The 23,496-nt window shown below is 41.3% G+C and overlaps 1 protein-coding gene across 5 annotated transcripts in view; it reads left to right on the forward strand.

The window, feature by feature from the left end:
* The window catches only part of PTPN2 (protein tyrosine phosphatase non-receptor type 2), a 65,565-nt gene that overhangs the window by 17,858 nt on the left and 24,211 nt on the right, over positions 1–23,496 (forward strand). For all 5 annotated transcript variants that reach the window (XR_005725193.1, XR_005725194.1, XM_040264593.1 and 2 more), the window contains exons 2-4: positions 2,878–2,968; positions 15,049–15,149; positions 20,270–20,368. Coding sequence is in view for 3 of the 5 variants with exons in the window: in XM_040264593.1 (XP_040120527.1) it covers positions 2,878–2,968; positions 15,049–15,149; positions 20,270–20,368 (291 nt within the window). In the remaining 2 variants the exon portion in view is untranslated. The remainder of the gene's footprint in view (positions 1–2,877; positions 2,969–15,048; positions 15,150–20,269; positions 20,369–23,496) is intronic.

A 23,496-nucleotide genomic window follows, 5' to 3' on the forward strand; every position in this document is an offset into this window, starting at 1 on the left:
AACTTGGAATATAAATTTACTTGTACTCTGTAGTGTTTCAACTCTTCATATAGTGTTTGAAATTATACAAATATAAGCCTAGACCTGAATATGTTAGCTTTACATATAAAACTTATTATTTGACATTTTAATACTTTTTAATTGGTGGAAATGAAGCTTTTTTCTCTTTTCACTCAGTCACAGGAATTTGTTATAATATGCTTTCATGGAAAACTGTTTGAAAGGTAATAGTCTGTATGGAACTGGTAGAGCCTTGATACTAAAACTGAATAAATTGTATGGGGCAAGAAAATTAGAGGTCAGTTCAACTTAAATATGTAGATGCATATATCTTAAAGTAATGATGGTATGACCAGACAGTAGAATACCATTCTGCAGTAGAAAGAAATGAGCTATGAAGCCATGAAAAGACATGGAGAAACCTTAAATGCATGTCCATGCATATCTAAATAAAAATCTATTATTGTAAGTCAGCACATTACCAGATTAAAGGAGAAAACTTATGATTATCTCCATGAATGCAGGGAAAACATTGAGTAAAATTCAGCACCCAATCATGATGAAAGGAGCATTCAGTAAACTAGAGACTGAGGGAAACCTTCTTAACCTGAAAAAGGGTATTGACCAGAAACCTAAACGTGGTTAAACCTTAGAAGTAGTTCTTCCAAAATCAGGGAAAAAAATAATTTCTATTTGACATTGAATAGAAGGTTCTAGCCAATGCAGTTAGATAAGAACAACATGGAAGCAACCTAGATGTCCATCAACAGATGAATGGATAAAGAAGTTGTGGTACATATACACAATGGAATATTCAGTTGAGTTCAGTCGCTCAGTTGTGTCCGACTCTTTGCGACCCCATGAATCAACAGCACGCCAGGCCTCCCTGTCCATCACCAACTCCCGGAGTTCACTCAGACTCACGTCCATTGAGTTGGTGATGCCATCCAGCCATCTCATCCTCTGTCGTCCCCTTCTCCTCCTGCCCCCAATCCCTCCCAGCATTAGAGACATTTCCAGTGAGTCAACTCTTCACCTGAGGTGGCCAAAGTACTGGAGTTTCAGCTTTAGCATCATTCCTTCCAAAGGACACCCAGGGCTGATCTCCTTTAGAATGGACTGGTGGGATCTCCTTGCAGTCCAAGGGACTCTCAAGAGTAATATTCTCAATGGAATATTACTCAGCCATAAAAAGGAACACATTTGAGTCAGTTCTAATGAGGTGGATGAACCTAGAACCTATTATGAAGGTTAGTGAAGTTAGAAAGATAAATATTGAATTCTAGTGCGTATTTACAGAATCTAGAAAAATGGTACTGAAGAATTTATTTTCAGGGCAGGAGTGGAGAAACAGACATAGAGAATAGACTTATGGACATGGGGAGGGGGGAGGAGAGGGTGAAATGTATGGAAAAAGTAACTTGGAAACTTACATTACCATATATAAAATAGATAGCCAAGGGGGCATTTGCTGTTTGGCTCAGGAAAGTCAAACGGGCTCTGTATCAACCTAGAGGGATGGGGTGGGGAAGGAGATGGGAGGGAGGTTCAAAAGAGAGGGGATATATCTATACCATGGCTGATTCATGTTGACATTTGACAGAAAACAACAAAATTCTGTAAAGCAATTAACCTTCAATTAAAAAAAAATTTTTAAAAGGAAACGAGGTATGAATTAGAATGTGAAGTGTTAAGGAGGAGATAGAGTTATTACTGTTTCCTGGTATTGAGAAATTCAGAACCAGCTACCAAATGTTAGAAAACTCAGCAAGGTTCCTGGGTATGAGAGTAGCGTTACAAAGTCAGTGGCAAGGATGTAGTGGTGTGTTTCTGTTTCTGTGTGTGTGGCAGGTTGCATTTTCCAAAAGGGCTGCACCAGCATATGATGCACCCCCTTTGCTGTTACACAAAGAGGCTGTGATTCCTTTCACTGAGATTGGTCTCTGTTCCCAATTCTTGTTGGAACGCCCAGTGGGTAAAAAGATGAGCTAGAAAGTTACTTGTCCTGGGGTAATTGGGTGGGGGCAGGCAGGCATGGGAAAATCTTGAATAAACTTATTCATGCTTAATTTACAAAAACTGCTTAGTGCCTAATTTTTAAAATACTATTTCTCCACACGTGGTAATGTGAGCAAAAGCCCAAATTATTCTTTGCTGTTAATGTATACTCCTTTTCTGGAAGGGGATATGCTTCTGTTTTTACCTGACTTCTTAGGGTAATGTTCCACATGGGGAAAAAAAAGCTGGTCATGATGGACACGCCATGTAGCTGAGTGCCTCGTGCAGGCATCCTGGCATGGAATCTTCCGTTGTGGAACTCCGGGAACCAGAAGGGTCCTGAAATGGGCGTTTGTGGCTCTAAAATAAGGTTTGAGAATAGTTCTGGAGCTCAAAATAAAGTAACAGTTATATGGCTTGAAGATAACAAAACAGATTACAATTTTAAGGTCGACACTCTGGAGTGTAGGCAGATATTATTCGGAGAGTTTAGTTTGGAATTGGAGTGTGGTGTGGTGACCTGAGATTCCGCCTTTGCAGTGTAGTTACCTGAACTGTTTAATGTGGCTGTGGGTGTGAGCACAGCAGAGCAGTGCAGCGCACGCGTGTGAGAACGGAGCCTTCTGCTTGAAGGGCTGTGTCCAGCCCTGGGGTCCCAGGCTGTCAGCTCTGTAGACCTGGTAGATCATTCAGCCCCTAGCCTGTTACCCCCCCACACACAGTGGGGGAGACAGTATTTCCATTGGTGTGGTGAGACTTGAAAGAGGTGCTGGGCATGTCTTAAGTGCTCAGTGAAAGTTATTTTATACAGCTTGGGAAACTATGTTTTGCTATATAAAGTTTAAGAGAAATGTTAAAATATATTTTTGTTATTTTAAGGAAATTCGCAGTGAGTCCCATGACTATCCTCATAGAGTGGCCAAGTTCCCTGAAAACAGAAATCGAAACAGATACAGAGATGTGAGCCCATGTAAGTACTCATGGAGGGTGGCGTGTGTGTGTATATGTGTATGTGTGTTTGTGTGTGTGCTGGTTTGTTGTAGGACACAGGACATGGCAGAAAACGTTGAGGTCAGGGTTAATGAGCATGGTGGGGTTTTTTTTTGTATCGACATATATACATGCACTTTAAAGGAAACTTTTGAGGTATGAAATTGTGGAAGGAGGGGAAATTGCCTGTAATTACCTCCCCCTTCAACACAGCCACCATTTACTCTATGTATTTGCTACCAACCTTTTTTCTTCCACTTGATTTTTGTTTTTTCAAAATAATCATAATTATATATGTATGTGTACTCAAATATATCTATATACTTCTCATATATTCTAGAGCTTTTATAAGTATTACTTTAAATATTTATTCGTATTGCTTGCTTTTTCTCCTTAAAATGAAAAAGTAGTATGCATACTATAGAAAAGTTTTAAAACATAAAAATATGTAAAGGAAAAACTCTCATGACTTAAAAACAAAAACTTTAGGGTTTATATTCTTTTGGTATTTGTCTGTGTAAATGTGTGTCCTTTTAAATTCAGCTGGATCCTGCAGGTACAGATCAAGCTCTCCTCCTGCGAGGCCACACGCTCTGGTGGTTTCCTGTCCTGAGCACGATCTGTCAGTGGTTGGATTTCGATTCCGCTGTGCTCAAGCGGGTACACACATACATGGTTTTGTGAACAGTTGTAATATCAGGGCTCTAAAAATGTGTTCAGGTGATTTTATTTTTGTCCTGGTTGAGGCCTCCTTCACATACTGCCTGAGGCTGCTTCACTGCCCACAGGACTCCCCGAGTTTGGTTTCAGTGGGCGAGTGTAAGCAGCGTCCTCCAAGCCGCCTGGGTGCTGGGCATGTTTGTGCCTAGGGCCTTCTCCCAGCCTCTCTGTCTGCCGTCATAGCACCACTCTTCCTCCCATCTTCAGCCTCTTTCTAAGAACTCTCTTCCTTTATTATTCACATGTACTCCAGTGTCTTCTGACGTCATCCCCCATATCCATTGCAGCTATGACTTTGTCACCTACGTGGACACAGGCACGTGTGTGCCCATACATGTACATATAGTCCTGGAAGAATGCATCACACAGTCTGTCTCTCCAGCCTTATCACCCATGCACTCTTCAGCCCCTGGTTCTACCCCAGCCTCCCTATGGAAACTTTTATTCTGAAGTGCTGTTCACTCTGGTTTTCTCTTGCAGTGAGGGACTTTCCGCCATTGTCTTTTCTTATCCCTATGTGATTTTTGACATTGGCAGCCATGCCTGCCTTCCTCAACTCAGTCTTGATTTTGCTGTCACTCCTCTGGCTGATCACCCCTTTCCAGAGCTGCTTCTTTCCTCAGTTGTCTTTGACTTGAGGGCTTTGTCTGTCTTTCCCTCCTGCTCCCTCTCCCATCTTGTGTGAGTTCAGTTGTCATGTCTCTGCTGTGGCCCCGGATCTTGTCTGCAGCCTGTGTCTCCTCAGATACAGACCCATTCACCCACTTCTCGTGACCTATCTCTGTCTTGCTGTCCCGTGGCCACCTCAGGCTCAGGAGTCCTCCCACATCCCTCAGGCCTGGCCCTACTTCTGCTCTTTCCACCTTATACCTCATATTCTTACTGGACCACTAGCCACACACTTGGTGCAGCTGGAAACTCATACTTCTCTCCCATTCAGTTCCCATGTCTGGTTGGTGACTTGTTTAGTCTCTAAGTTGTGTCCGACCCTTTGCAACCCCAGGGACTGTAGCCCTCCAGGCTCCTCTGTCCATGGGGTTCTCCAGGCAAGAATACTGGAGTGGAAGGCTGTTCCCTTCTTCAGGAGATCTTCCCAACCCAGGGATTAAACCCAGGTCTTCTGCATTGCAGGCGGATTCTTTACCAGCTGAGCCATCAGGGAAGACTGGGGACTCCTGCTAAATCCAGATGACAGAAAGGTGTTTTTTAAAAGCCCTTAAGGTGGTGCTGGCAATCCTGTCCTGACTGAAAGTCACCCTATCATTTCCATACCTAGACTTGTATGGTTTTGGCTTGTTCAGAAAACCTGTACTGAAAACCAGCTCTGTGCCTGCTTTGTGTGCAAGGACCGAGAGTCCACACGCCCTGACTGCTTACCGTATTCGTGCAGTGTGGGGTTCGCACCTGCTGTGCTATGTGTGTTGGGAGGTGCTCAGTTCTGCTTGAGGAGTTAGGCACAGCTTTTAAGATAGTAATTTTTGTTTTTTAATAAACTGCTCTATTTTATACCAGCATTTATTTTTCCCATCCATACAGGAAATAAAAATAGATAATATCTCACGTGGAAAAAAAGATAATACTGAGTGCAAAGCTGACAATGATGTTTGCAAATAATCAAAAACAGTTGGTTGTTTTCTTAATTCAGAGTTTTTTTTTTTTAATTTATTTATTTTTAATTTTTACTTTACAATTCTGTTAATTCAGAGTTTTAGATCTTTCTGAATTTTGATTCACCGAGTCTGGAAATGTATTTTTAAACAAATTCCTTATACAATTGTTATGTATCCAGCTTGAAACTACATTTGGAGGTATGAATACAAGATGCATGTTCAAAGAGGGGTGTTTTGAAATAGAATTTTAAGAAGTCCAGTCTTTGTGTAATTGCTGTGACTGAAAGATGCCTCATTTGTCTCAGTTAACCATGAGGTGATTGTAGAAGAGATGGGCAGGAAGGTGGTTAACTGAGAAAATAGAGGTTGTAGTAATCACATTGAGGATTGTATTTGTACTGTCAGAGACAGCTGCCAGGTTCTGACATCTTCCTCACTATTTGCTTTGCACATAGAAATCCCAGTTTACTGTTTGATATGAGGAGGTCCCAGCCTTTTGTTTTTTCTGGCCATGAAAGAATAGTTTTTTGTTTGTTGTTTTTGTGATGAAAACACATTCCATCAGTTTACTCTTTTAGCAGTTTTTAGGTGTCCCTCACCCATGTTGTAGGCTGTATGCATGTTGCTATACCACAGGTCTTGTCATCTGTGTGGCTGAAATGCCACCCCTCCTCCAGCCCCTGGCTGTCACCATCCTGCTTCCTCTTTTCTCAGACTCTGATCATTTTAGATGCTTCACAGAAAGGGAATCATACAGTGGTTCTTCTTGTGATGGGCTTATTCCTCACAGCATAATGTCCTCATCCTTCAGTATTTAAAGTAACACATGGACTTCAGAATCCAGTTGTGTGGCAGGTTAGACAGTCCATGGTTTCTTCCTGCTGCAAAACAAGATTCTCAATAAGCACACATTTTAAATAAATTACTCGGTGGGGAGGAAGTAAGGAAAAGATTCAGGCTTTCTGTGCTCCCCATCTCCTACAAAAAGATCTCAACAAATGGCATAGCTTCTCTGAATGTACAGGCCAGTGTCAGCTGTGACATTTGTATTCACCTAATAAAATAGTCTCCAGGTAAATATATAAGGCATAAATGACTAGGATTACAGAAAGAGATTGATAATTCTATGTTCACAGATTTCTTAAGGCAAAATAGTAGTAAAGAAGTAGAAGATTTAGATTGCACAGTTAAGCTTAATTTAATAAGAAAAAGATATAGAACCTTATGTCTAGCAATTAGAGAATCCACATTCTTCTAAGACTGCATGGAATACTTGTAATAAATGGACCATTGAGTAGGCTGTAAAAGTAAATCTTGACACAGTTTAAGAATTACTGCCTTACAGGCCATGTTCTTTGACCGTAATGCAATTAAATTATAGATTATTCATAAAAAAGATAAAAATTCCTATAAATTTGGAGATTTATTTAAAGATTTCTAAATGATTCATTGGTCAAGATGAAATCATAATGGAAACTTAAAAATGAACAATAGGTAAAATCTACTTACCACAACTTGCATAAAGCAGCAAAAACAGTACTGTAAAAAAATACTGTTTTAAATGTTTATATTAAAACAGAAGGTTGAAAATTAAAGTGCTAAGTGTCTAACCTAATTTAGAGTAAAAGTAACAGGATAAACACCAAAAAAAAAAAAAAAAAGGCAGAAAAGAAATAATACAAAAATAAATGCAGAATGGAAATCAGTGGGACCATACACAGGACCAAATAAAATCAAATGTTGGTTCCTTAATAAGACTAATCAACTAGCAAGACTGAATAAGAAAAATAGCACAGATACACAAAAACCAGACAGACAGAGGCAGATGCATATAAATAGTGTTAGGAGAAAAGGGGAACAAAATACAGGTGTAAAAGGAGTTAAAAAGCTAGACTACTGTAAACAATTATGGCAATAAATGTGATCACTTAGAAGTGGAACAGACTCCTGGAAAAATAGCATTGTAGATTAAAGGAGAAATAGAGTCTAAGGAGGCCTGTGACAGCTAAATAAGTTAAATTAATTAATAAACAATTTTGCATTGAGAATTCATTGAGACTAGCTGTTTTAACAGGCATGTCTTATGATAATGAAAGCTCTCCCAGAGAACAGAAAAAGAGAATACTCCCCAGTTCCTTTTGTGAGGCTATTAGATAGGTAATTTGGATATCCAAAGCAGAAAAGTTCAGTAAGAGGAATAAGTAAGTTTAGTAAGATACATGCGTATCTATGACATGGATGTAGATATAAAAATCCTAAAGAAAGGTTAGCAAACTGAATATGGCAATATCTATATTAGTTTTGGGAATATGAGTGGCTTAGCATTAGACAGTCTTTAAATGTAATTAATCTTAGTAACAAGATAAAGGAGAAAAAGCCATATGAATATCTTAATAGATGGAGAAAGATTATTTAAAGTCAATTCTTGCTCCTGATTAAGAACAAAACGTATCAAACAGAAGGAAAGTTCTGTAACTTGAGATGATACCAGCAGTTATATCACTGTGTTTTGCTAAAAAAATATTTAATTAATTTATCTGGCTCTGCTGAGTCTTAGTTGTGGCATGTGGAATCTAGTTCCCTGATCAAGGATCAAACCTGGGCACCCTTCATTGGGAGCTTGGAGTCTTAGCCTCTAGACCACAGGGGAGGCCCCATGTCACTGTTAATGATAACATGTTACAAACATTTTCTAAAACTTGAGGGCAAAACAAGCGTGTCCATGAATACCACTTCCACTTCATATTGTCCTTTGGTAGGGGGTCGGGAACAGAGCAGACCCCAGAGGCCAGGTACCACCCCCCCACACACCTCCCTGACCAGTGTTTCATCTGACCACACTGTTCCAGTTGCCTCTACTAACAGGTCCTGGAGCTTTCTGAGCTCTTGTTTCGCTGAGTTACTTCACTCCTCAAGTCAGTTATAGTTTCACCTGCTGATGTTTAGGGAGGTTTAGTAGTGATCTGGACTGGAAAAGGTCAGTTTTCATTCCAATCCCAAAGAAAGGCAATGCCACAGAATGTTCAAGCTACTACACAATTGCACTCAGCTCACACGCTAGCAAAGAAATGCTCAAAATTCTCCAAGCCAAGCTTCAACAGTACATGAGCCGTGAACTTCCAGATGTTCAAGATGGATTTAGAAAAGGCAGAGGAACCAGGGATCAAATTGCCAACATCCGTTGGATCATCAAAAAAGGAAGAGAGTTCCAGAAAAACATCTCCTTTACTGACTACGCCAAAGCCTTTGACTGTGTGGATCACAACAAACTCTGGAAGATTCTTAAAGAGATGTGAATACCTGACCACCTTACCTGCCTCCTGAGAAATTTGTATGCAGGTCAAGAAGCAACAGTTAAAACTGGACATGGAACAACAGATTGGTTCCAAATTGGGAAAGGGTTACGTCAGGGCTGTATATTGTCATCCTGCTTATTTAACTTCTGTGCAAGGTACATCATGTGAAATGCTGGGCTAGATGAAGCACAAATTGGAATCATGATGGCACAGAGAAATATCAATAACCTCAGATGCACAGATGATACCACCCTTACAGTGGAAAGCAAAGAAGAACTAAAGAGCCTCTTGATGAAAGTGAAAGAGGAGAGTGAAAAAGCTGGCTTCTAATTCAGCATTCAGAAAACTAAAATCATGGCATCCGGTCCCTTCATGGCAAATAGATGGGGAAACAGTGGAAACAGTGACAGACTTTATTTTCTTGGGCTCCAAAATCACTGCAGATGGTGACTGTAGCCATGAAATTAAAAGACGCTTGCTCCTTGGAAGAAAAGCTCTGATCAACCTAGACAGCATAATAAAAAGCAGAGACATTACTTTGCCAACAAAGATCTGTCTAGTCAAAGCTATGGTTTTTCCAGTAGTCATGTATGGATGTGAGAGTTGGACCATAAAGAAAGCTGAGTGCCAAATAATTGATGCTTTTGAACTGTGGTGTTGGAGAAGACTCTTGAGAGTCCCTTGGACTGCAAGGAGATCAAACCATTCCATCCTAAAGGAAATCAATCCCGAATATTCCTTGGAAGGACTGATGTTGAAGCTGAAACTCCAATACTTTGGCCACCTGATGGGAAGAACTAACTCACTGGAAAAGACCCTGATGCTGGGAAAGATTGAAGGCAGGAGGAGAAGGGGATAACAGAGGATGTGATGGTTGGGTGGGATCACTGACTTAATGGACATGAGTTTGAGCAAGCTCCAGGAGTTGGTGATGGACAGGCAAGTGCTGCAGTCCATGGGGTCATCAAGAGTCAGACACGACTGAGCAACTGAACTGAGTAGTGATCTGTCATTCTAAAAAGATTCCACCACAGGTTAGCAATTTGAATATGAACATTTTGTGGAATTTATTGTATAAACAGGGCTTGAGCACTTGCTAGCCTAGATTGTTCAGATACCGTGCCTGGTAGTAGCTACAAGAAGAGGGAAGTAGATTTCCCTTTCTGTGATAGTTGGATTCATGAGTTGAGACTAATGAATCAGTTCAGGATTTCTCAACTCTGAACCTGAGTTGCAGAGGCTCCTCTTCCCTTTGTTCTTGGGGCTGGTGGCACAGTCTCTTGTGTCCCCAGATGGGAGACCTGTACCTGTTGTAAAGTCTTTGGTCTCTGTGCTTGGCATACTCTCAACCCAGATATTCATGTGACTGACACCCTCCAAGTCTCTGCTGAAGTGTCAGTGCATGGCAAGGCCCGCTTTGACCACCCTGTTCAGAATCCCAGTGCCCCCCCACCTCCCCCAGCGCAGCTCCCTTTTATGGGGTTCTTTCTCCCAGGGACTCTTTTTCCCAGAGGATTTATTGCTGTGTGACATGTAACTTACTTGATTGTTTTGCTCATTGCCATCCCCTTTCTGAGCAGGTGAGCTCTGGGGAATATGGATGGGCTCCAGGGGCTGGGCCATGCATACTTGGTCTGAGAGGTTTGCCGGGTGCTCTTGGGTTTGTGGGTGGAAAGGAAAGATGTTCGTTCCCCTGCTCTCTTTCCCTTCCAGCCTTAAGGCTCTTTCTCTGAAGAGAAGTTCGAGTTTCAAGGGAAGTGGTAAGCTGCTCATCACTGTGCCAGACCCCTGTGTGGTGTTGGAGGGGAAGGTATCCATGATTGAGCTGCATTGGGAATCTCACCCATTTTGTGAGGACACCTCTCAAGTCCTGTTTCCATCCCAGAGACTCTGGGGGTGGATTCAAGAGCCCTTTTCAGTTTGGGGGTGTCTGGAGGCAGAATGTTCAGTTAACACTGTTCTGTCAAGTGTTAGGAGCTTGAAGTCACGGCGGATGGAGAGATGGACACATGTGGGCAGCTGGCCTCTGGTTGGAGGCTGTGGAACACATAATGTCTCTCCCGGTTGTCTGGCTCCCAGCGTATGTGTTGAGGGTGTGGAAGGTGGTCACTATAGACAGCAGATCGTCTGGTGAGGGAATGCAGGCGGGGGCCTTCCACGAGAGGAGAAGTCCTGGGCCAGGTGTTCAGGAGGGTGACTGTGTGTGTGGGGGGGAGGTGGAGGCAGGGAGCAGGGTGGAAGGCAGTGCAGGGGTAGGGGGCTCAAGGGCACCTCTGGGCCTCTGCTCCCGCTTCTCTAGGGTGAGATGGAGACTGAAATGCTCACAGCTCAGCTTGGAGGCTGGGGTGGAGGAAGGGAGCTGTTCAGGTGTATCCTGTGGGTCCTGCCCAGACTGTGGTTGGTTATGTAGTCAGAGAAGGAACCATTCAGCCAGCAGGGTTTTTTTTTTTTTGGGTGGGGGGGTGGTGGGGGCAGAGGAAACAACTGAACTGCTTTTGGTTCACTGCTTGATTCATGAGGGAAAGTTCATATTATTTGTCCTTGAGAATTCTTCTTGTGGGCTTCCCTGGTAGCTCAGCTAGTAAAGAATCCACCTGCAGTGCAGACCTCAGTTCGATTCCTGGGTCGGGAAGTTCCCCTGGCGAAGGGATAGGCTACCCACTCCAGTATTCTTGGGCTTCCCTGGTGGCTCAGACAGTAAAGAATCCACTTACAATGTGAGAGACCTGGGTTTGATCCCTGGGTTGGGAAGATCCCCTGGAAGAGGGCATGGCAACCCACTCCAGCATTCTTGCCTGGAATGGGGTCTTGAAGAGTGGGACATGACTGAGCAACTAAGCACAACGCACAGCATTCTCCTTGTAGGGTTGAAGGGGGCTGACATTGTCAGATGCTTGCCTCATTTGCAGGGAATTATCATGAAGTATGGAAATCAGTATTGGAAACATAGGCCCCCTGGTTGAGAATGGAGCCTGACTTGCGGGGAGATTGGTCTTCTGCCCAATTTCTGTTAATTATTCCTGATCTCTGCCTCAGCATAAATGTGAGCCCTTCCTGCTTGACCTGGAAGACTTTCCAGAAGGAGATGCCTTTACAATAATGAAAAGGGTGAAACTGTGGGTGGGGAGGTGGGTGGGGTGGGAGAAAGAGCTCACTGTGGCAGTATTGAAAGAGGAAGCTGATCTGTGTTGTCAGTTCAGGCAGCTCAAGCCAGTCATTTCTTGACAGATGGAACCATTTCTCAGAAAACAGACTGTGAGGTGGGAGGCCTGGGGACTCTTCATCGGAAGTTTGCCTAATCTAACTTGAGGGCCGTGGTTCTGTGGGGCGTGCGTTTCTTTGTCCCCCACAATGATGCCACTGTGCAGGAAAGTGTTTGTTCTTGGTCGTCCTGCTGCTGGTGGTGTTAGATGTTGAGAAATCAGATTTCCTGTGCAGTGTGGTTTGGTTGCTTTTGTGGCCTCTCATGCAGTACAGTTTGAATCATGTTCATTTTCTCCCTTTGCTGGATCCTGTACGTGACTGGGGAGAGGGAGTAACCCTCTAAGTACACTTAGAATGAGGAGGAGGTGCTGTGGGCTTGCCCCGTGCTGTGGGCTTGCCCCTTGCTGATGCCCCGAAGCTATGGGTCTCTACTGTTTTGGATGTTTAGTTTTTGTTTGCTTGTTTTTAATGTTTATTTATTTGGCTGCACCGGGTCTTAGTTTATGGCATGCGGGATCTAATCACCCAACCAGGGTCGAAACTGGTTCAAACCCTGCTTAGGGAGTGTGGAGTCTTGGCTTCTGGACCCCCAGGAAGTCTGTGGACTCTGGCTTTTGATATTCTCATCTCAGAGGTCCCTAGGCAGAATCAGCTCCTGTGGGAGAGGAGAGAGCAGGTCACTTCCTGGGCTTTTTCCTGAGAAGTCAGAGGTTGGTTTGAAGTGAACTGTTCACAGATTTGGGGCTGACGAGACCTGATGGGCAGGGAGAGGAGACATTGACCTCGGGTTTTAAGGGGACCTGTGTCACCCTCACAAGCATTTCAGACCACATGGTGAGTAAGTATTCAGGGGAGAAGAGGTTTTGTCTTTGTTACCATTGCTAGAGAATATATAAATCATAGAGTCACAATTCCTCATAAAAAGGCTTTGATAGTTTCACTTCCTGAAATGTGTATACTTACTTTGTAGACAGTGTTAATTTAACACAAGAAACTCATGTTTTTTTCTCTGCACAGATTCTCTTCTGAATCAAAAAGTTACATGAGTTTCATTTTTTATTAAAAAATCTTTTTTAGTGGAACAGAAGAATTAAAATGATATAAGTATAGGTGGTTTTTTTTTTTTTTTTTAAATTAGTCCCGAGGCAAAAACATAGGTTCAGCCAACACTTGTAGCCAGTTCTAAATGGCTAGAGTTTGCCAAGGATTTCCTTCCTTTCTGGGGTGCTGTTTCTGTAGTGTCCTGCTGCTCCCCACCAATTAGAATCGGGGCTCTGGGGAGCCCATCTGTGCTTCTCGGGGTATGTGACTCTTGTATTTAATGACCTGGAGTGACACCAGGTATAGAGTAATACAGGAGGGAAAATAATAGTGAATCCAGTGCAGAGTCCAGAAGGCAGGGGTCAGATGTCCTGAAAACCCCCCTGAAGTCTTTCTCTTGGCTTATGGAAGGGTCTGGATGACCTGTTGGAACTCCCTTTGAGGGGAGACTTGGCGTTTATGGGTTCTTGCTGCTTTTGCAAATTGCTTCTTCACTTGTGCAATAGATAAGATTAGTCTCCATTTGTGTTCTTGCTGTGATTACAACATGAGGAAACACATTCCTTTGAGATTATATTTTAGCAGAATTTGAATTTTAGGGATGTATTATTCTTCTGATTGGTATTATCTGGGAGGCATATGGACTTTATTATATGCTGAACTTTTTACTGTCTCACATAGCAGTTAAAGAGTGATCAAACTGTTAAAAAAAAGAAGTGACTGTTAAAAAAAAAAAAGTGACTGTTGACATCATCTTTCCGAGAACACTAGTATAAGTGATTTACTATAACAAGATCTTCGCTTTTCCTGTTGGCCAATGACATGTAATATTTACAGAGGTCTTGGGTTCAATCCAGCAGAAACATTTCATATAAATTATGTGTGAAACTAAAACTGTTTAACATTTTCTTTCATATGGAGATAATATGAACAACTCTTTTAGTTTAAGAGTGGGGAAGAGAATGGTTATTTGGTATTTCCTTGAGGGGCACAGTTTATACCAGAAGGTATTCTCCAGCTAGACATCAAAGATGCATGTAGGTTGTAATTCAGTCCTGTGACTCGGCCAGGTGTGTATTTAATATTCCAAGTGAATGCTAATCCTGTTGTTACATGCATTCTTCCTCTCTTAGCATCTTCCCTCCTACCATAGTGATAGAAGGTAAAGTTCTGTGCTCCATCTGTTTACATTAGCACAAATTCTAAATCTGTGAGATCTTCACGTTTAAAAACTAGGAGTATATGACACAGCCTAAGTAATGAAGCACTTTTACTTGTCTGTTACAGAATTGGAATATTCCAAATGTGTTAAATATAGCTTAGCACTTAATCTAATTAGTTCAGTTCAGTCGCTCAGTCATGTCTGATTCTTTGTGACCCCATGGACTGCAGCACTTCGCTGTGCATCACCAACTCCCGGAGCTTGCTCAAACTCATGTCCATCGAGTCAGTGATGCCATCCAACCATCTCATCCTCTGTCGTCCCCTTCTCCTGCCTTCAATCTTTCCCAGCATCAGGGTCCTTTCCAGTGAGTCAGTTCTTCACATCAGGTGGCCAAAGTATTGGAGTTTCAGCTTCAGCATTAGTCCTTCCACTGAATATTCAGGACTGATTTCCTTCAGGATTGACTGGTTGGATCTCCTTGCTGTCCAAGGGACTCTCAAGAGTCTTCTCCAACACCACAGTTCAGAAACATAAAAATTATTGAAATATAGCTGAATGCAGATCTGTTGAGGCAGGAAGAAAATGAAACATAGTTATGGTGGGATCTGTCTGGTCTTATTTTTTGGAGGCCATTGATTTTTGTAGGAAAACTTGTTAGTTCTTAAGCATAAGGAGTCTTAACCATCCGTTTTCTTTTGGGAAGATTGGTACTTTATTCTTTTTACTATGTTTTACTCTTTGATCAGTTTTTCTACTTAAACAGCAGCTAATCTACTACCAACAGCAGCACTTCCTTCTAACACACAGTAACAAACAAAAGGATTTCATCTTTGCACTAACTTTTTAAAAAAAGGAATAATTTGGGATTTGACTCAGTTGTGATGCTAATTTATTTTTTTTTATTTTAATTTTATTTTTCTTTGTTTTTTTTCTGTCATTTTGTAAATACCCAGAAAATTAATATTCATATAAAAAAGAAGTGCAAGTTTGAATTGATGGTATGGTTTATCATTTTCTGTTTCAGATGATCACAGTCGTGTTAAACTGCAGAATGCTGAAAATGATTATATCAATGCCAGCTTAGTTGACATAGAGGAGGCACAGAGGAGCTACATCTTAACCCAGGCAAGTGGAGTGGCATGGAGTGGAGGCCTGACCGCCATTCCTGGGGTCTGCTTTAGGATGGAGCAGAAAGTGTGTCCTGACTTCTTTTAGCTGTTTCAAATGGCTGTTTCAGGTTTTTCAATTGTTTTGTAATGAATGGTAACATAATATTTTACAGCTGTGTATATTTAAGATAAAAGCAATTGTTACTGTTACATGTTCTCTGCAGGAAAGTTGTGCATGAGGTCTGGCTGCTGGTTCTTTTCGGCCAGCTGTCCTCCTTGCTGTAAGTTTGGTACAAAGTCTCGGTTGGTGGATACTTTGTTCCTTCTGTTTCTCTTCACTTGAATCAGAACCAGAGGCCCTGCGAAAACTCTTCTCTGCCCTGGCCTGGTGTTTATTTTCAGTATGGGCAAGTCTTGGGTGTTAGGTGAGGGTGTGAGCCGAGTGCCTGGACCACTGATGGGGTGGCCTGAGAGCCCACTGGCCCCTTGAGCCTCCTCCCTTCTCAACACACCGGCCACACCTGTGCTCCATTGGCACTGTTCTTTCACTCTGAGATAGCAGAAATGATCTGGGTTTATCCACACCAGCTACCCTTTGTTTATCAGAAAACAGATTTAATTAACAGTGCTGCCATTTCCCTAGTGATTTTTAATTATTCCAAAGATAAACTGTATTATTAAGTATCTTGTTATAACCTACAATGGAAAATTATCTGAAAAAATATATATATGTAACTGAATCACTTTGTTGTATACCTGTAACTAACGTGGTATTGTAAATCAACTGTAATTAAATTGAAAAAAAAGATAAACTGTATACTTGTAATGTTTGAGATTTTTAAAGAACCCATTTCAGATCAGAATAACCTGTTACTGAAAGTGAAAACTGCTGAAAATGGTAAGATATTCAGATGAATGTAACTATCAACTGTTAGGCTATCTATAATTTACAGGAAACAAAAATTAATTATGCTTTTTTACTTAGCATAAAGCAGCTCCTATAAGTCAAAAACAAAAAGAAAATCTGAAAAAAACTGGGAAGGAACATAAATTCACAGTTCACAGCAGGGAAGTAAAGGTAGACAATATATATAGAAAAGATGCTCAATTTTTCTAAATTTAAACCAGCAATCAGTTACCACTTCTCACCTGTCAGAACCACAGATTTAAAAGTTTATAGTACTCAGAGGTCTAATATGTAAAGACATGAAGGTAAATGTGAGAGTATTTGTTATAACTTAATAGCACAGGACCAAAAATAGTAGGACAGAAACTGTAAGGAGCTGGCTAAATAAATTATACACGTGCTATTAGTACCGATTATTTCTGGGAATTAGGAAAAACTACAGAATTCACTTTGCTATTTTCTGTTGTATTTGAAGTTTTTCTTATGTGTATTCATGATGTTTTTAATAGTCATTTTTAGAGTTGAAAATTTTTACTCTGTTTTTAAAAACCATGTTAAAAATAGAATAATTACCCTAGATTCCTTATCACACCCTTTCTTATTCTCTTTTTTTCATTCTTGCTTATCCTTTCTTCTTTGTCATCTTAGTTTCTAAAAATATAATTGTTTCCCAAGATTCTGATTCAGCTTTCGTTCCCACCTAGTCTGTACTCACCAGTTCAACTCTCTGGAACCATATTTTGAACATTTGTTTCTTAACAAAGAGGCTGGACTCTGGACTCATGGTGTCTGCTTGAATCCTGTTCGTTCATCCAGCAAAGCTTTGAATGCCTGCTTTGTGGCAGCACTGTGTGAATGAAACAGCCATTCATAAAACTGCTAGTATGAACTTCACATCCTAGAGGGAAGTAAAATTAACAGCAGCTAGCAATCTTTTATTTATTTTTTACTGAATTACAGTTGACTTACCCCACTGTGTTAGATACTAGTGTGCAGCAAAGTGATTCAGTTATATACATGTATACACGTATACGTCTCTATATATTCTTTTTCAGATTCTTTTCCATGGTAGGTTAATATAAGATGTTGAATATAGTTCCCTGAGCTACACAGTAAATTCTTGTTGTTTACTTTATATATGGTAGTGTGTATCCGTTAATCCCAAACTCCTAATTTATCCCTCCTCCCGTTTCCCCTTTGGTAACCAAAAGTATGCTTACCTTCTATGTCTGTGAGTCTGTTTCTGTTTGTAAATAAATTCTTTTGTATCATAGTCTAGAATCCACATATAAGTGATATCATATATTTGTCTTTGAATTACTTAAACTGATAATCTCTAGGTCCATCCACATTGCTGCAAATGGCATTATTTCATTTGTTTATGGCTGACCAATATTCTGTTGTATATATGTTCCACAGATCTTTACATATGTGTACCATACATCTTCTTTAATCTTTCCTCTGTGGATGGACACTTAGATGGCTTCCATGTCTTGACTGTTATAAATAGTAACAGCTTGCAATTTTTAACATTTTTCTATATTTTATATAATTTAAGCCTCAGGATAACCCTTTGTGATAAATGCTCTTATTATCCTTATGTTAACATGAGGAGTCATCTAAAGAGACAAAGGAACATCAAATAACTTTACCAAGGTCATACAATAAGTAGGGTGAGGCCACACGGTCTTCGTAGGCTGCTGCACGGCTCTGGTTTTAATTATTCAGATCTGCTGCCCTGAAATTGTGATATGCCCTTGGATTCATTCCTCAGTTCCCTGACGTGCAGCAGCGTCCTGCAGCACTGTGGGGTTTGCTTCCAGGACCCTCTGCAATGCCAAAGCCCCCAGGTGCTCATGTCCTATCGTTGTCCCTTCTGTCCTGGCCCCACATACACAGATTCATTGAGTCACAATCATGTATTAAGTTTGCCATCTGACGTTGTTGATCCTGAGGATGCATAAGCATGCCTAAAAGGGCTGACTGTGTACTTACTGAAAAATCTGTCTGTATCTGGACCCCTGTACTTCAAACCCCTGTTGTTCAGGAGTCAAGTGTATATGTTGCCAATATGTATCTCTGTGATCTATAGAATAGTGCCAATAAAAACTCATGTAGTGCCAGGTAATATGGTGAGTATTCCACGGAGTGTTCATTGTGGCATTGTTACTGCTTTTTATTATAGTAGTAATGATAGTAATTACTAGAGAATCCCATGGACAGAGGAGCCTGGTGGGCTGCAGTCCACAGGGTCGCAAAGAGTTGGAGACGACTGAGCGACTTCACTTTCTTTCAATGATAGTAATAATCCTTTTATAAAACATTGAAAATTTCTTCATGAAAAAGAAAATACCCGATAATACCCTGGTTTAAATCTCCTGTCCATTTGGGCTTTCCTTTGTGTCCTGACCCAGACCCTCTGCCCTCATTCTAGTGGACTCACTGTCTTCAGCTTTGGATTATTTCCTGAGTCCTCCCTACCCCCTGCCCCAGAGCTTCCAACATCCACCCATAGGACCACTTGATGTCACAAATTCTTCCTTTTCTGTGTCAAACTCTTTTTCCTTTTCCTTTATTCTTTTACACTAAGCTAGCCCCCGTCCTGTTTTTGTCATCTGGGTTAAAGCTGTCCTCATCTGTCGAATTCTCTCCTGTTTTCTGCTGCCCTGCCCTTATCTGGAGCTCTCTTTCATCTACACCAATGTAGTAGCTTTTCAACTTATTTCTTTGCCACCAGTCCCTCATTTCTAGTCCATCTTTAACAATTCCTCTAGCGGAATTTTTGTGATGTACCAATCTGGTCATATTCCTTCATTCTGTAAAGAAGAGATTGTTGACTGTTTCTTGGGGTTGAGCACCTTTCACTTGGCAGGTGTGGTTTCCTGTGGGTTCTCTGTGTCACCTTCTTTCCCAGAAGTGCCCTGACACTGGGAATGGACCTGATCCCTCCCTTCTCCCCTCTCTGTGTCCGCACCTCCTCGTTTTTAAGGCCCTGCCCTGGTACCCTTCCTGCTCCTGCATACCCAGGCTCAGCCCTCGCTCTGGTGGGGCTGGGTGTGTTTCTGTTCCTCACCTCGGATGTAAGCTCTGTGACAGCTGGGACTGCTTTTGCCTTTGTCCCTAGTATCTTGGGACAGAGAACATGCATAGAAAATATTTCAAAGGACAGCAAAAACCAGAGACACTAAATGTTTATTGAAACTGAGGTTATTCTGCTTGTCCTTTGTTGCTTATAATTTTTGTCATCCTTTTCCTCTGAGTTTTATGAAAATTAAAAATGTATACCTGCTGATCCCTTGGTACAGATCTCCATTTTGTAGAAGATAATAGGTTGTATTGCTGGTAAGTGAAAGAGCTGAGAACCCCTCTTTCCCTTTTAGAACCACTCTAGAATGTGTGTGTGTGTGTATACACTAAGCAGTGACTTCATTGGAGACCTGATCCATCCATTTTTTTAGATGAAAGAGAAGGCATTCATTTTACTGGGGCTCTTCTCATGGCTGTTTTTATCTTTGTACTGTGTGGTTTTGGAAGTAGCTCAAACTTTGAATAACATGCACTCATTAAGGGGAACGGCTCCTCAAACCTGAAGGTGCAGCTTTTCAGGGTTCTTGGTCCCTTCTAGCATTAGTATAACTGAGAGCATGGAGTAATATTTCCAGAACATCCACTACAGAGCTGGGATACAATGGCCCTGAAGCTGCTTTTAGTGCAGCACCACTCGAATGGCCTTGTCTCCTGTGTGGAGCTGAAGCTCCAGGCAGACCCAGCCCCCGGCATCCCACAGGTAACTGCTTGTTGAGTTACTCAAGGTACAGTCAAACCTGTTAACCTGCATGCACTGCAACCACCTGAGGATGGCAGTGCCCTCAAAGGGTGACAGTGGTGACTGGTCGGGAGTGCTGCCCCAAGCCCACACCCCTTGGGACAAAATCTTGTCTTGGCCTTTTTTCCTGCCCAAGCCTGGTTCTTCATCCCTCAATTCAGAGAGCTACCTGACAGCCTGGAAATTTTTCTTTTCTGCCTAAGTAAATAAAAGTCAGTTTTGATTGTTGATAATCAGTAATCCAACTAATAGAGACCTGTTTTTAGTTCAGGGGGGTTTAGAGTCTGGATTGACATTCTATGACCCGATCCCCTGTTCTCAGATGCGAAGCTTCCTGGAAGGCATGTCCTTGGAGCGTCAGTCCCCGCTTCCTCTCACTTGCTGTTTCTTCTCTGTCTTACAGGGTCCACTTCCTAATACAGGTTGTCATTTCTGGCTCATGGTTTGGCAGCAAAAGACCAAAGCAGTTGTCATGCTAAATCGAATTGTGGAGAAAGAATCGGTGAGTAATACTTGGTATTTACAACTTACTGTACAGTCTGTGATTGTTAACTTACAAATATTTTCTTATTTCTTTTGGGATAGTCATACATTAGTTTTGGCCTTTAATTACTAAAAACTAGAGTCAGGGTGATTCTGACTGGAACTAATCTATCATTTCCCTTTATTACCTTAAATATTGAAATAACAACTGTGGACCACTGCTCTCCAAACATAAGTATAATGGAGTGAGTACTGGCCAGTTGTGGTATTTAGATCTTTGGAATTCGTAGGCTTTATCAGAATCTTTATTATTAACAGAATCCTGGAAATTTTACGAAGGATTGAAGTGACAGGTTTCTAAAACCTTTATAAACTACCATGGGCTCTTATGTCAGGAGGTAGTGAGTATTGATATGTATAGATTTATTCACATTTTTTGAGGTGCAGTTTAAAATCCAGTGCTAATTAGTGGTGTGATGGTGGTTAAGTCTTCAGCTTCTGTGGCTTGAGGGTCCTCTTCTGTCAAACATGAACATTAGAAAGTGTTACCTGTCAGGTCTCTTCCACGCCTGAGGTCTAGGCTGTTCTGCTCCTTCAGATCCCGAATTCTTGCTTTTCCAAGTTTGCAGCTGCTGGTTTTCAGTGGTAGTGGTGGTGCGTCTCGTCTGTCTCAGTCTGCAGTGTTGTTGCTGCACCATGGTGTCCCGCAGTGTCAGCGTAATCTCTGCAGTGGTTTTCATGCTTCCACGGTGACCCACAGACCCAAGTGATGTGGTGCTGTTGTTGGGACATTTGAGCATCGTTGCCAGCTGGAGGATTATGGGTTTCATCTCTCATTCTGCAGAATAAGTATTGTAATAGAGAAGATTGCCACCAGCAATCAGAAATCACCTTCATCCAGATGTTCAATAAAAGTCAGGTTTGATTGTTGAGGTCGCCTCGTGTGTGGTGATATCCTGTTTGTCAGCATAATGATGTCAGCAGCTGCTGCTGGTCAGTGTTTAGTGTTAAAATGATATTCCAGCTTTATTATTTCTTCTTGACTTTTGGTTGAAATTCTTCTATTGAAAAAAAAAAGGCTCCCACTCTAGTTACCTACCACCTTGATGTAGGAAGAGCAGTTTTCAGAAGTTGATTCCCACGTATCCTCAATATGTCACCACTTAGGTTTTCTTGGTGTGGGGGCGGGAGAGGATCAATGCTGTGAAGTCATGAGTTTATTAAACACCTTGATTCAGTTCACTCCATGGCAGTTATTATCCTTGTTGTTGTTTAGTCACTAAAGTTGTTTCCAACTCTTTTGCAACCCCATGTACTGTAGCCTGCCAGGCTCCTCTGTCCATGGGATTTCCCAGGCAAGAATACTGGACTGAGTTGCCATGCCTTCCTCAGGGGATCTTGAGGAATCAATGCAGGGATCGAATTGGTGCCTCCTGCTTGGCAGATGGATTCTTTACCACTGAGCCACCTTGGAAGCCTGTTGTTATTCTTACTTGTAGTCAAATTGTCCCTTCGTAGGCCAGAGTAAACTTTTCGGGTTGGGCCCTGAATTCTTTTAACAGAAACCGAAGAGTCTTGCTAGCTCCTTTGATGTCTGGAAGGACTCCCTCTTGCAGGCTTATCTTGTGCTTTCCTATGCGAATCAGCTGTTTCTTTAAGAAGCCTTGGTTTCTTTTGGTGAGCAGCAGTATTTCAAGATCACAGCAAAAATAGTAATCTTTGTTCTTATGGGTTGGTCTTTTCAGTGAACAGAGTTAAGGAAAATCATGTTTGTATGTTAAGATAACACTAGTGTTCGTACTGATACTGATGCTTCTTCCTCTTTTTTTTTCCTTTGGTACTGATATTCTGATATTTGATACTGATATTAAAATTTAGGACTGTAGGGTTGATTCACCATGAATTCTAGTTCTCAGAGATACTAGTGATATTGAATGTCTTCTACTCATTTACTCTGTCCCATATTGCACACAGAAAGTACTTGTAATAACAAAATCAAGTCCATCACTAAAATAACTACTGAAAACAGTTTAAAATGTTTTCTCTCATCCTCTTTTTCTCAAGTTGTGCTTTACCTCCATCATCAGCGTTTGCCGCATGTTTTAGTCTCTTAAGTCCCTTTTGTGTAAATATGCATCTGTCGTTGAGTCTCTCTGGTTGCTCTGTGTGTAGCTCACACTCAGAGGATCCTGAGGATGGGTGCCCTGGTCCCAGTTTCTTGTGTGTTGATGACAATACCTCTGCTGGCTTGATGCTGAAGAGTCTGTTTGGCAGAATATAAAATCTCTGGCTCACATTTGCTTTTTGAGCAACTTGACGGTATTACCCATTTCCTTCTGGCATGTTCCTGTCACAAAGGCATACCTCACTCTGTTTCCTTTATTAGTTACTTATTCTTTTACCCAAAGGATTTTTTTTTCTTCAGATCCCATTGATTGTACTGAAATGTATCTGTGCTGGTCATTCTGGGTCAGTTTGTCCAGGGACAGAGTGTGCTATTTCATTACGTGATTTTAGGCATTTTTTTCTTTCTTTTAAAGAAAAATTTTTATTGAATTATACTCGTTGACATCTATTCTATTCCCTTGCTTGCCTTACTGTTCTTCTCCTGGGGCCTTCTGTTACACATGTGTTAGATCTTCATTGCCTACTGGTCTCTCTTTATTTCTTTTTTATTTTAAAAATGTCCTTTTTCTCTTAAGGCATCATCTGTCGTGTTTATTCACAGCCCTGTTCCCTTTAATCAATTAGTCTTTGTTTATAAAATGATGTGTACTGTTACTTTTGATTCTTTTTTCTCTTCTGGCACGTCATTTATGAGTTGTTATAATTTATGCTCCTTCACTTCTTATGTCATTTTGTTTTTTTAATGTCTTTTAGCAACTTTTGAAGTATTAGCTCATAGCATTAATTTGTTTTGGAAGTATTTATTGATTGTTATTTGTAGCTGTTTGTGATACCTAAAAGGAGAAGTGACCATATTTTACAGGGATGTTTTCCTAGTGTTTTTCCCAGTGAATGGCTCTAGCTCACCTCACCACAGCCTGCTGGCCTCACAGTTTGGCTTTTGGGGAGATGCTTTTATTGTCACAAAATGTTAATTCCACATCAGTAGTTCTGCCAAAACGTAACAGTTCTAGGTAAAGG

Source organism: Oryx dammah, unplaced genomic scaffold (genome assembly GCF_014754425.2).
Source record: "Oryx dammah isolate SB20612 unplaced genomic scaffold, SCBI_Odam_1.1 HiC_scaffold_22, whole genome shotgun sequence".
Classification (NCBI taxonomy): domain Eukaryota; kingdom Metazoa; phylum Chordata; class Mammalia; order Artiodactyla; family Bovidae; genus Oryx; species Oryx dammah.